The following is a 13,729-nucleotide window of genomic DNA, read 5'->3' on the forward strand; positions in this document are numbered from 1 at the left end:
TATACTGCCCCTGGACATTGTGAGACCCTCTTGACTCTCACCGTGAGTTGGGATGAAAGTGAAGGTGCCCACATTCTTACTGGGGTCCCTCTTCCCTGCACTGAGAGCAAAGCGACCTTCTGAAAGTACACATCCTAGGAGCCTACAAGTGTCCTTGGGGACTTGAGTTCAGCCTCAGGGCTACAGCCAGAGACAAGGACACCCTCAATCCCACCACCAGAAAGAACAAGTACAAGTCACGTGTGGAGCTAAGTGGGGCTTCCCCTAAAAGACCCTCGATGTGCTGGTGAGATGGCTCAGCGGGTAAGAGCACCGACTGCCCTTCCAAAGGTCCTGAGTTCAAATCCCAGCAACCATATGGTGGCTCAATATAATAAATAAATAAACCTTAAAAAAAATGAATCCAACAAAAGACCCTCCATGTGGCAGATCAATACCAGGGACCCTGTTCTGAGTTTCATTTCTGTTGCTCTGCTGAGGAGAGGGAGAGATTTATTTGCCTTACACCTGGAGGTCATAGTCCTTCACTAAAGGAAGGAACTCAAGGCAGGAACTCGACCAGTAACTTGAAGGTAAACCTGCTCTCCCTGTTCCACAGTGTCTCCTCTAACCAGGGAATTCACTCCCAGACACGGAATTACATCAGAAGCCGAGGAGGAATGCTGCTTGCTGGCCCACTCACAAGCCCAGGTTCAGCTAGCTTCTTTATAAAGTCCAGAACCACCTGCCAGAGGATTAGTGTTGCCCATAATAGGCAGGTGTGGTGGTTTGAATGAAAATGGACCCCCCCCCCCAAAAAAAGGGGGCTGGTGAGATGGCTCAGTGGGTAAGACGGCTCTTCCGAAGGTCTGGAGTTCAAATCCCAGCAACCACATGGTGGCTCACAACCATCTGTAACAAGATCTGACGCCCTCTTCTGGAGTGTGTGAGGACAGCTACAGTGTACTTACATATAATAAATAAATCTTAAAAAAGAAAAGAAAAGAAAAGAAAATGGACCCCTTAGATTCAGGGAGTGGCGTCATTAGGAAGAGTGGCCTTGTTGGAGTGGGCGTGGTCTTGTTGGAAGAAGTGTGTCACAGGCTTTGAGGTTTCAAATGCTCAAGCCAGGCCCAGTGTCTTTCTCTTCCTGCTGCCTGTCCACCTGGGTGTAGAATTCTCAGCTACCTCTCCAACACTATGTCTGCCTGTGGGCTGCCATGCTTCCCACCATAACAATGATGGACTAAACCTCTGAAACTGTAAGCCATTCCAAATTAAATGTTTTCCTTTATAAGAGTTGCTGTGGTCATGGTGTCTCTTCATAGCAACAGAAACCCTAAGACAATGGGGATCTCCTGTGTTAGTTAACAATCAAGACAATCCCCCACAGTCCTGTCCACAGACCAGTCTGATCTAGGAAATTCCTCAATTGGAATTTTCCTCTCTGGGTGATTTCTAGACTGTAGCAATTTGACAGTTAAAGAAAGCTAAGACCAGCCCCTAAGCACATCACATCCGGTCTCTGTGCAGAGACAGTGAGATAAGAAGTGGGTGCTTTTAGTGGGGGTGTCTGTGGCAATTAGTACCAGGCCCCTCAAGGTCTCTGGGACCTTTGCGGGGGACCTTCTGGATGAGTTTAAAAGATAGTAGAACTAAAGGTCCTGGGAGACAGATCATCAGCCACTCAGCACCCACAGTACCAAAAGCCACAGGTTTCTGCAATGAAAGTGGGGGGAGGGGGAGAGAAACAGGCAGGACCATCTCTACAAGGAGAAATGGTCAGGGGACAGGACCCAGAAGCATCCTTCAATCCATGCAGATACCTATGGGTGCCAGCCCCTGGCTCTCACAGAAGGCCATCAGAAGCAGTCAGTATAAATGTGACAGCCGGCACCATCAATAACATGATTTAATTAAGAGATAATGACAGTGAGATGGAGAGCAGCGGAGCTGGGATAATGGCTCGGGCAGCCCAGAGGAGCGCATGGTAACTCCAGGCTTGGATATTAATGCATCATCCTGCGCATTGTTTTGAGAGAATTATAATATCTTTCAAACGTCTTCAGACTCTTATTCTCCTTGCACGGACTCTGAGCAGCCCCCACTGCTGATTAGTCCCAGCTAAATCTGCCTTTTCTCATAAAAGAAAAGATCATGCATTTTATTTTCAATTAACTTGAAGAAATCTATCAGGAGAAAAGTCTAAACGTACCTCATCATTCACAAACCAATTTCTCCCTTTCTCCTCCCTCCCTCCTTCTCCTTCCCCCTCCTTTCCTTCTTCCTCCTCCTTCTCTTTCTCCTGCCAGTGTTGGGAGTCACAGTGCATTCTAGGGAAGCGCCCTACCTCTGGCTTCTATCCCTAGTTTGGAGTGGTGGGTGGCCCAGGGTGGGCATGGCCTCTTGCTAGCTGGGGTACTCAAAGGGTTCTGTCAAGGCTGGGGATGCTGTACCCCAACCCAGGAGAGCCAGTGCATTGGTGTAGCCTCTTTTACCACTTCCAACCTAGGTGCTAAGTACCTGGTGTTCTGAATCCTCTCTGTTCAGTCGACCGGTCCTGGCAGGAAGTGATGGTGGGGTTCAGCTAACCCCCATGGGTCTACCTGGTTAGAACACAGTTCCAGGTACTTTCTACCCTAAAGCAGCTCCCAAGGCCTGCAAGAACTTCATCCACAAGGTCTAGCCTACACACGCCTCTTGAATCTAGCAGGACTGGGAGACCTCTGAGGAACTCCATCTTCCCAGAAGGATGACTCCAGGATCCTGGAACGGGTGGTCAGTACCAACAGCCTGACCTGTGGTGTCTGGACAGTCTCCCAAGCTCCTGATGCTGTTTGTGACTGGGCACAGCTGCTCCTAGGGAAGAGTAGGTTTCTGCCATCGAATAGATAACAATCTTCTCTTTGTCCTTTTTCTTTCTTCTTTCTTTTTAAGAATTTATTTATTTATTTTATATATGTGAGTACACTGTCACTCTCTTCAGACACACCAGAAGAGGGAATCAAATCCTATTACAGATGGCTGTGAGCCACCACATGGTTGCTGGGAATTGAACTCAGGACCTCTTGAAAGAGCAGTCAGTGCTCTTAACCGCTGAAGCATCTCTCCAGCCCTCTTTCTTTCTTTTTGTTGTTGTTTAGTTGGTTGTTTTGGATTGGTTTGTTTTGTTTTCATTTTTGTTTTTGTTTTTGTTTTTTGTTTTTTGTTTTTTGGTTTTTGGGTTTTTTTGGTTTTTCAAACAGGGTTTCTCTGTATAGCCCTGGCTGTCCTGGAACTCACTTTGTAGACCAGGCTGGCCTCGAACTCTCTGCCTCCTGAGTGCTGGGATTAAAGGTATGTGCCACCATGCCCGGCTTGTTTTTGTTTTTTAAAACAGGGCTTTTCTGTGGAGCCCTGGCTGCAGTCTTGGAAGTCGCTCTGTAGACCAGGCTGGCCTCAAACTCACAGAGATCAGCCTGCCTCTGCCTCCCTCCCGAGTGCTGGGATTCCCAAGTGGCACCACCACTCGGCTAAAAATAACCTTTTCTAACAGCTTTTTCCTCACCATGAGTTGGTTGGTCTTCTGTGCAGGCTCAGCTTCTCAGCACAGCAGTAGTGAAAGGGGAAGAGTGCAGGTTTCTGGTAAGTTCCTCAGAGGCTAGCATAGCACCTTACGGGAAGGAGGCAACCTGGGTTTCGGATGAACCTTCAGTTCTGGCCAGCAGCACCTGCCCACAGAGAACCATCGCTCCAAGTGCCCGTCCAGATGGGGCAAACACACCCCAGCACTTCCTTCTGAAGATGCAATGTTTGTTTCTGTCCTAGACAATGTAAGGGGGGGGTCTTAAAATTATTACACTGAAAGTAAGAGTGGCCTGCTGCTGTCCAGGGTGTCCCCAGCCCTCTGCCACCTGTGCCCCACCTACTGAGGGCCTTAGCCTGTGCCTTGAGGCCTCTCTAGACAGAGTCCCGCCAAGCAGGAGTACGAATCAATTCCAAGTGAGCTTATGTTCACAGACATCTAATTCCATATTGAGGACATCAATTTTTGTCACATGTCTGCTGCTTCCACAAAGCTTAAAGGATCTAGAGAGGGAGAGTGGGCAGGGGCGGGGCGGGGCAGGGGAGCCTAGGGAGCCTGGTGAGTTCTTCCTGCTGACCAGCCTCTCTTCCCTGACCTCTGTGGTGGGCCACCCTAACCAAGGCCTCTCAGTGGTTCTCAACGTTCCTAACGCTGCGACTCGTTAATACAACTCCTCAGTTGTGGTGACCTCCAACCTATAAAATTATCTCCTTGCTACTTCAGAACTGTAATTTTGCTGCTGTTCCGAGTTGTAATTTGATATGTAATGTAATCTGATATGCGGGATATCTGATATGCGACCCCCAGAGGGGTCACACCTCACAGGTTGAGAACTGCTGTGCTAGGGACCTACATCATCAGAATCTTTCCTTTCCCTCCCACCAGGAGGCTAGATCTCCAGGACAGCTGGGCATTCTAGAAAATGCTTAGATGTGCCCACATAGGGGTCAAATTCTAGCTCTTGACACTTCTTCCCAGAGGCCAGAACGGGCCATAGCTCATGGAGACAGCACCACCAGAATGTAGTGTGTAGTTTTTGCTACCCTACTTTAAGCTCTGGGTAGACCTCACTACCAGCCCCGCCCAGGTTCCCTTAGATATGCAGATGAAACACACACGCACGCACGCGCGCGCGCGCGCACACACACACACACACACACACACACACACACACACACTAGCATATTTTCAACCTGCCTTCTTGGCTCAATTACTCCACACTTCCAATCTCCCGTGGCTAGCGTGCCCTTCCCAGTTCTCTTAGCTCAGCACCTCTCAATCTGCCCTCAGCTTCAATTGCTCAATAACCTTTAGTCCTAGCTCAACCCCTTAACCTCCCTCCTGGGGAAGCAGACTATGGCCGCTCCGCCCCAGATCTCACATGGCTGGTCACCTCTTCTCCCTCGGAAGCATGTCAAAAAAAACTCCCTTCCTCTGAATCTCTTCACCTCCTCCTTCAGGGACCCGAAAGTCCCGCATCTTTCCTTCCACCGAGCAACTGACCCTTGGCATCTTTACTGATGAATCAAGAACCAACTGGGGAACAGGACCTTAGCTAAGAGCCACTTCCCATACCAGAATTCATTGGGTGGCCCAGCAAGGGCTGCTCAGAACACCCACTTAGGTCTTTTCCAAAGTCAGCCGTGGTCAAGAGCCCCCAAGAACCACAAAGCACCCACAAAGAATAATCTGGGGGAATACCAAGGAACTTCAGGGAGATGGAACTACCTTGCAGAATCTGGGGAACAGGCTCACAGTCTTTGGCCACGCAGCACATGCCACGGATTTCCCAGGCAATAGATGTTGGCTGGTAGAGCCTGACCCAGCTTCTAGCCCTACCTGCTTGTGATCAGGTTCCTGTTGGGCATTGATCCCATAACCAAGCAGTCAACAACAGAGGTTCATAAGCAACTGTATGTTACCCTGGCTACTGTATCAGCTCAATAGCTGTGGAGCAAGGGTAGACTCATACAGGTCTTTCCACCACCCTGCATTTGGCTCAGAGTCTCACAAAGACAGGAGCCTGGCCTTTCAGTGAACTTTCCACTTAGTACATTTAACTCTATCCCAGTGAGCCAGGTGGGGCAGCACACGCCTTTAATCCCAGCATTTTGGGATGCAGAGATGGGTGGATCCAAACTAAACAACGGTGTGGCCAAAATCTCTCCCCAGTTGTTAGCAGACTTCTGCTCAACACTCAACATTTGTTAAACACGCGATGTGTTTTGGGTTTGTTTGTTTGGGTTTTTTTTTTTTTTTGGTGTTATATTTTTTACAAATTATACATTCCATGAATAATGATGACCTCAACATACATCCTGTTCTTGAAACACAAGGTGTTCTTCTGGCTGGCATAAAATCTAGTCATGTGTCCAAATGTTAATTTCATGAGCAATGAAGTTAAATAAAACATTTTAAGTTTATTATTTTATGCTTAAATGTATTTGCCTGCATGTATGCATGTCTACCACCTATGTGCTTAATGCCTATGGAGGCCAAAAGAAGGTGTCAGATCCCCTAGAAGCGGAGTTCCAGATGGTTCTGAGCCACACTGTAGATGCTGGGAATTGAACCTGGATCCTTGAGAAGCCAGTGCTCTTCGCCACTTCACCATCCATCTCTCCAGCCCAACGAAAACATGTTTTAAATCATGGTGGTGCACCCTTTAGTATCAGTACATGGGAGGCAGGGAGATCTCCCCAAGTTCAAGGCCAGTCTGGTCTACATAGCAAGTTTCAAACTATCCAGGGCTATATATAAGAACCTGTCTAAACAAGAATACAGGGCCAGTATATCTGACAGCCATTAGGAGTACACACTGTTCATTCAGGGGACTTGGTCACAGCTATCCTCACATTACCAGGTTTCCTGGGAGCTATCTGCTCAGCCAAGGGTCATTCACCAAGGGCCTTCCACACTGAAACAGGTGGGTACTGTCATCCACCTGGGCTGTTGTTCATGCCCCGGGTATTGCATGATCGAGGGGCTCTCCCTCCCTGGTCAGTCCGCAGCTGCCTGAAACCCTGATTTTCTATACAACTCACACCATCATACATAGTCTTATCTTCCTTGATGCTGGGGAGAATCCCTACCCAGGGGAATGATCAGATAAGGCTACAGAGCCAACCAGAAACAGAGGTGCCTGGGGGAGGGGAGAGCAACATGGGGCACCCAGAGACCATGTGGCAAAGGGTGCAAGACACATAGAATCCCTCCCCTCCCCTGGACCTCTGCAACAACACTCCACCTGAAGGTACTTGCCCTTGCCCCAGCATCACCATGAAGCCTTGGCAGCTAGCCCTGTAACGAAGCCCGGGAGCTCAGAAATGGGAAGCAAGCCAGTTCCCCACAGTCTCATCTGAAACTGGGGAGGAAGCACTTCTAGCCCTTTAGGAATGACTAGATTAAAGATATCCACTGCATCTCCAAAGGTAGCTGGTGCCACTAAGGAGGGAGGGGGTCTGGCTAGATGGATGCTCACCTGGGTACCTGCCTGCACCTGAGCCCTCTATCTCAAGCCTTTATCCTATGGGTCTTCTCGTTAAACTTCAACCAGGGGGATATCACCACAACATCGGTGGAGCTTCAGCTGGCACAGCCAGGAAATCAGAGCCTTTGAGTGAGTCTCCTGGGTAAATGAGCAGATATGGCAATGAATGAGGCTATGGCTCCATGAGTCTAAGTTCTGACTACTTAAATAGCATGTTGCTTAAAGCAAGTCATCTTGGTTAGAGTTTCATTGCTATGAAGAGACACCAAGACCGGTGTGTGTGTGTGTGTGTGTGTGTGTGTGCACGCGCGCGCGCGTACGTGTGTGTGTGTGTGTGTGTGTGTGTGTGTGTGTATGTGTGTGTGTGTGCGCGCGTACGCGCGCGCGCAACTCTGATAAGGGAAACCATTTCATTGGGGCTGGCTTACAGTTCAGAGGATTAGACCATTATCACAATGGCAGTGTGCAGCCACACATGGTCCACAGGCAGCAGAAGCAACTCACTGGCCATAACTTGAGCATATTGGACAGACATACCCAACCTAACTTTGGCAATATGTGATCAATCCCCCTTGGGCCCAGTTCTCAGGACTCCATGAGGCAACCTCCTTGCTTTCTGTGGTAGGGCAATGGCCACTCCACTCCTCACACCTCCTACACTTTCTTCACAGGCTTCACTCATCTCTAGTGTCGTGACTGGGCTTGAGCATTTTTCTTTGGAGCTGTTAATAGCTGCAATGATAATAGGGCTATTGAGGAGTATAAGGTAGTGGGGTCCCAAGCCCAGAGTAGCGCTGGCCCTGGGCCCAGCTGGGCTTCACCTCTGGCAGCCTTCTCATCTCATTACTCTGGGGGTTCCTCACAAGGCCTAGCACACTAGACTGAGCATCCTGCCACCCGAAGCTCTCCAATGCCCATATGTCACCATCCAGGGACCGCTGGCCAGTAGTCTACAGGGAGGAGAGCAGCTGAAGTGACCAAGTCATAAGCTGCTGCCCCAGAGCTTCAGAAGATGGCAGGGTCTGAGAACTTCTAAGAAGCTTTGGTGGGTGCCTTGTGAGCTTTCTAAAAGCCCACAGACCAGCACAGAGGGAGGAAACACCCCCACCCCACCCCTAGAACCACAAGAATCCAAAACCCTGCTTCACCATGAATGACATCTAATACCAACCAAAAGCAACCTAAAGAAAACTGGCCTGGGCCACAGGTGACTTCGACCCTGTCTTTGAATGATTTGAAGTTTGCCAGCTGTAAAGAAAAGTAACAGGGCTTAGAGTATCAGTGTTTCTATCACATAACCAATGTGCGGACCCACAGGGAAGTTCTGCATTAGGACTGCAGCCACAGGGCTCATCTGTCTTGTGGCTGTCAGGCTCAGCGTGGTCCAGAAAGGCTGCTCCAGGCCATCTACCATACCTACACCCCAGGAGCCATTAAGAAAAACAAGAAGACAACTTAAATCTGGGTATTTCCTGATGTCACCCCACTCCCACCAATTCCTCACATGCTTGACCTTGACTTCCTGTCTGCCTTCTAAGGGGGTGTGGGTGGGGGGGTACAGAGGCTTTAGGGCGGGGCTCTTCAACCAGGGTGTGCTATCCTGGGGAGATTGGCATCCAAGGGCTGGGGTGAGGCCAGGTGGAGACAGATCACATGAACTGATTTTGTTTATAGGCACTCTGATTTTGTTGTTTGTTTTTCAGGGTGTATTGGTTTTACACTTTTAACTCAATTTTTTTTAAAAAAGATATTTTTACAGCAGATGGTGGCGGTGGATGTCTTTAATCCCAGCACTTGAGTTTGATCTCGGTATGAAGGGCTGGAGAGGTGGCTCAGTGGCTAAGAACAACTGCCCTTACAGACTTGGGTTTGATTCCCAGCTACCATTCGGCAGCTTACAACCTGGGGATCCAACACACTCTTCTCAACTCCATATGGTAACATACATACATACAGGCAAAGCATTTATACACATAACACAGGAAATATATTGGGGGTGGGGGGTACAGTTCAAGACAGGGTTTATGTAGCCTTGGCTGTCAAGAGAACGTTGTGTAGATTGCGAGCTGGTCTCTGCCTGTGCCTTCAAAGCCCTGGGATTAGAGGCAGGCACCACCAGCCAGGTCATTTTTAATGTCTGTGAGCTGAGCTGTGGGCTTTATGTCTTAAGTATGGTCTACCTTACATCTCTCTTTTTTTATACATACACATATACCTTGGTGTCTCAGGTCTAAAATTTTGCTAATTCAGGAGGCAACGCAGTGCTAAGTGCCCTGATTCCATTTTCACAGAATCAAGGAAGTGCACAGAAGATGGAGGAAAACAACCTGCGTCTTCAAGAGGATCAGCTCCATCTCTCGGCAAACAACTCCTTTCAGAGCCAGCATGGGAACCAGAGCTGACCCAGGACCTCAGTTGCTCTCAACCTTAACGAGAGGCAGTTCTTAAAGTGGGCAGCCATCCCTGAGAACACACACAACCAGCTAGTCAAAGAAGCACTGGGAAGAAACTCAGTAGGATACCAAAACCCTCACACCCCAGCACTCAAGGGATATCACAGAAGAGGTAAGGAAACAATGTAAAAGCTGCAAGACAAAGCCGTGCGCTGTGAAATGCTTCCTCCGGACACGACAAACTTACAGAAGCCAGCTGTGGTGATAGGACAAAACCAGCACAAGACTGAACCAGCAGATTCCCAGTATAGATGTAGCCCGTCATCTCCAGGCCCCATTTGTTACTGGAGAGTTGATGCTGCTGGCATTAACAGCTGCTGGGGGAGACTTTTGTCAAAGTCCCAGGACTGAGGCTTTGACTCTGAGAGAAGAGTGGGGGCCTGACGCACAAGACAAAGACAACACACTCCCAGCCCCAAACAGCTGGGCCCACGATGGCCCAGCCACTCTAGACTGAGGTCACACTCTCTAACCAGGCCAGTCCAACAAGAGGCCAGACATTCAGCGCTGAGACGGGCTACTCACCCAAGAGGGTGCTCACATTCCTGCCTTCATGACAGATACTGCTTAGTGGGCTCCAGAGTGACATGTCACCTAGTCTATTTGGTACCTTCAAAATTGTCGGGGACGTTCCGACCAGATCGGAATGAGTGGCCCTCCGCCAGGGTGGGTACAGGATGAGATTTGGTTCAGGGGGTTGGAGACAGGAATGGAAGCTGAGAAATGCCCAGCTAATTCGGGAAGATGTCAATCTCTCAGGTGGGGACACCTGGCCCTGGCTTTCTAGGAAGCAGGGACGACAACAGGGTTCAACCCCATGTCAGCTGCCTGCGTCCTTGCCAATCTCAGGACACACAAAGCCACTTCTGTGGCTCATACGTACAGCCCACAGACACCATCCCCAGCCCACGGGCGTTCCCAGGGCAAAAGTTAGCCACAACTCAAATCAGCATCGACAGCAGGAGGCCGGGTGGGAAGCAGTGCCCAGGCAGCAGGGAGTCAACAGTGTGTGCGCACCACTAGCACATAGTGTGTGCGCACCACCAGCACACAGTTCCACTGCCTCAGTCCACCCCAGGCTTCCTCAGAGCTGGAAAGGGATGCTGGATACATGACCATCTGCCAAACACTGGACAAAAACTACCAAAGGAAGACTTTTTATTTTCAAGTTTCTATGGAGATATTACAAACATGTAGATTTAAAAGAACATTTAAAATTTTTAGTAACTATTTAGCTTTAAAATAAAAATATGATTAGGCAAAATAATAAATAACGCCACCCCAAGCCAGCTGTTAGACCAAGTGTGTCCCACCTGGTCACACCTGGTCACACCGCCGCCCCAGGCCCCGGCGCTCCTACGTCCCTCATGTCCCTCAGGCTACAGCTCACCCGGCTTCCTGGTGACGCAGCAATGAGAGGGCCACGCTGTCCAAATCCTCACTTTATTTTTAATATAAAAATGCAAATTTGGAAACCCACCCTGCCTTTTCCCCTAACATAATGCTTTACCTCTTAGAAATAAAAATAAAGTACTAATTCTATATACATCACATGTACCATACAAAAATGTATCCAAAGGTCTATTGCTACCAAAGTGTTCTAAATTAAAACAAGTTACAGAAAGCTCCTCATTGTAAACAAAAGATTACAAGTTACGAAATCAAAGCACACACAGGCCAGTCATGTATATAACCTCGCAACACATTCTGCTCCCACACCAAGTTGAATTTTTATGTGCCTGTATAAAAATGCGTATCAATATACCTTTGCAAATTTATTTTTCATTATAAAGCAAATGAGTACACTTTCTACAATAAATAACCCGCTGGGAGGCACGCCTGCAGGAGCCAGGGCCGAGCAGGAGACTCAGGGCAGTCAGATCAACGAGGAGAACGGGCCCTGTCCGGCAGCAGCTGGCGGGACATTTTTTGGTGATTTGCAAGTGATGCACACAGCATAAATTTATTCCCTCTTTGCACAAAGTACCATTCAAAATAATGTCATTTTCTTTCTTAAAATACACATTTGTCATTGTAAATTTACACCCCGTCTTATTAAATAAGCGGTACTCTGTGTAAAGAGCATGATCTACAAAGTCATTAAACATTCACAAGTCTTTAAAAAAACCTACAGATTCGAATAAGTGAGGCCTCTGCCCTCGGCACCTGCAGTGGGACCCCAACACCACACTGCTCGCAACAGACCCTCCTCACTTGCAAAGCCAAGACCAGATGGTTTCATAGAAAACTTGGAAGTAAAACCTCCCCTCCCCGGGGGAAAAAGAATTAAAGAACTACGCCTAGAAAATCAGAATAAGTTAAGTTCTGAACAATATACAAACATGTACAGCTTATCAACACTATGGACAGAGCTCCCGGCTGGCTGAGGCTTTGGCCACTGCCTTTTGCTGGAAACCACCTCAGTCAATGTCACTGAGGTCACTGGCTGGCTCCCCATGGACCCGGCTCAGATGATTCATGGCTCGATCAAATGCAATCCGCACAGCCTTCCGGATGCTAGAGTTCCTCCCTTCCATCATTTTCAGCTTGTCAATGGTCTCGTCGACACCGAGAGGGACCATCTTGGACTTGGGAAGCCACTGCCTTTTAAAGAGAAGACAGAGCATAAGAACCGCCAGCTCATACTCAGTGTGGCTCACTAGCCATCAGCCCACGCACACGAGAAGGAACCTGGTGGCACCCACCCCAAGCTCCGCACATGCTGGACCTCATTCAGGATGGACTGGGTGCACAGGGGATCCACCTAGTCAGCCCTCTCTGGATTTGGCTAAGGCATGAAAACCATAATACAACTCTCTTTCTCAAACATATGCCCAGGGGCTACAGAGATAAACCTGGAATATACAGCTATATATACAGAGCAGGCCCAAGATAACGCAAGTGTGTGACCCGCTAGGTGAGCCCAGGTACATACACATATGCACACAGGGGCAAACTAGAATGTGTGTGTACGCACATAATATAGGTCAGAGAACCCTGGAGCAGGGTCAAGAGGCATCCTAGAGTGGATGAGAAGACGACGAACAGAACCATCAAGTGGGCGAAGCCAGTGTAAGCCTCAATGATGAACTCCCAGGAGCCAGAGTAGGCAGAGAGAAAAAGAGGACCACAGGGGACCTGGTAGCACCCAACAAGGGGCCACTCCATGGTATTGAAGCACCTTTTAGTCCTAAGCATGGCCAGCTAAAAGGACCCAGTTATAATGGTCTACATAGGAAAGGGCTGGATTCAACTAAATATGGTCAAGATGTTACCAGATATCACCCTCAGAGAGTATTAGGATCTCAACCATGGCATAAGAGGTGTTCTAGTAGCTCTGGGTGGAGCAAGGACAGGACGGAAAGGGGCGGAGCTTGTGTCCTGGCAGAGCAGTGGATTCAGAAAGCTTACTGCAAGAGGGCCTGGATCAAGAACTGTAAACAGCCTGAGCCACTCAGAGATATAGGAAGTGATAGGAGCTGTTAGAAGTGACCAGCACCCCACAATCCCCAGGTGTCATTAGGCAGCAGCAGACAAGGACCAGGAAATAAACTACTTGGAGACACCCTTACTCAGCATGGGTCAAGCTAAGCCCCAGGTCTAACAGAGCCTAGCTGTGCCTGCTGCAGAGCTCCAGACACCACACTCACCAGCTTCTCTTATTATCGAAAAACAAAACAAGGAACAGCTTCTCCTCAGACTTGGTCTGCATGTGTTCACCGATCTTCAGCACATCCAGGGGTGGGGCAGGAATGGTGACACCATTGTGGTGGCCAGGCACTCGTGGCATCTTGGGGTCAATAATCTGCCAAGGACATGCTCCAGTGACTCACAGTACTCTCAAACTCAGAGCCACATGCCTTAAAAGCTCACAGCCATCCACACACACATCTGCCTCCAGAGCTATGACACCTTTGGCAGCAGAGGAACTGCAAGGTACAGAACATGCACTGGGGTCCCTCCCCAGGTCCCACCAGAACACCTGCAGACTCACCAGTGCTGGGTAGGAGGGATAGCCACTGCACTTGGCCCATACCACCTTCAGGGGCTCCAGGACGGAGGCAGCAGCGTCAGTGGAAATCCACATGCTGTTCTGTCCCACCTCTAGGAAAAAAGGGCCACCAGAGTCAGAGCAAGCAGGAGAACCGCTAACACACTCAGCAAGCCTCTAAGCCTGGGGCTAACACACTCAGCAAGCCTCTAAGCCTGGGGCTAACACACTCAGCAAGCCTCTAAGCCTGG

General features: G+C 49.1%; 1 protein-coding gene across 3 annotated transcripts in view; it reads right to left on the reverse strand.

Annotated features, from left to right (window-relative positions):
• Positions 1-10,628: 10,628 nt before the first annotated feature.
• The window catches only part of Brd1 (bromodomain containing 1), a 50,062-nt gene continuing 46,961 nt past the window's right edge, over positions 10,629-13,729 (reverse strand). The window contains exons 11-13 of one of the 3 annotated variants that reach the window (XM_029547894.1): positions 13,482-13,591; positions 13,138-13,292; positions 10,629-12,091 (exon numbers count right to left, since the gene is read on the reverse strand). In XM_029547894.1, the coding sequence (XP_029403754.1) occupies positions 11,908-12,091; positions 13,138-13,292; positions 13,482-13,591 (449 nt within the window). In that variant the 3' untranslated portion in view covers positions 10,629-11,907. Of the gene's footprint in view, positions 12,092-13,137; positions 13,293-13,481; positions 13,592-13,729 lie in introns of those variants that run through there. The other 2 variants (XM_021216382.1, XR_003845455.1) reach the window with 2 other exon arrangements.

This window comes from Mus pahari, chromosome 17, assembly GCF_900095145.1.
Source record: "Mus pahari chromosome 17, PAHARI_EIJ_v1.1, whole genome shotgun sequence".
In the NCBI taxonomy this organism is placed as follows: Eukaryota; Metazoa; Chordata; class Mammalia; order Rodentia; family Muridae; genus Mus; species Mus pahari.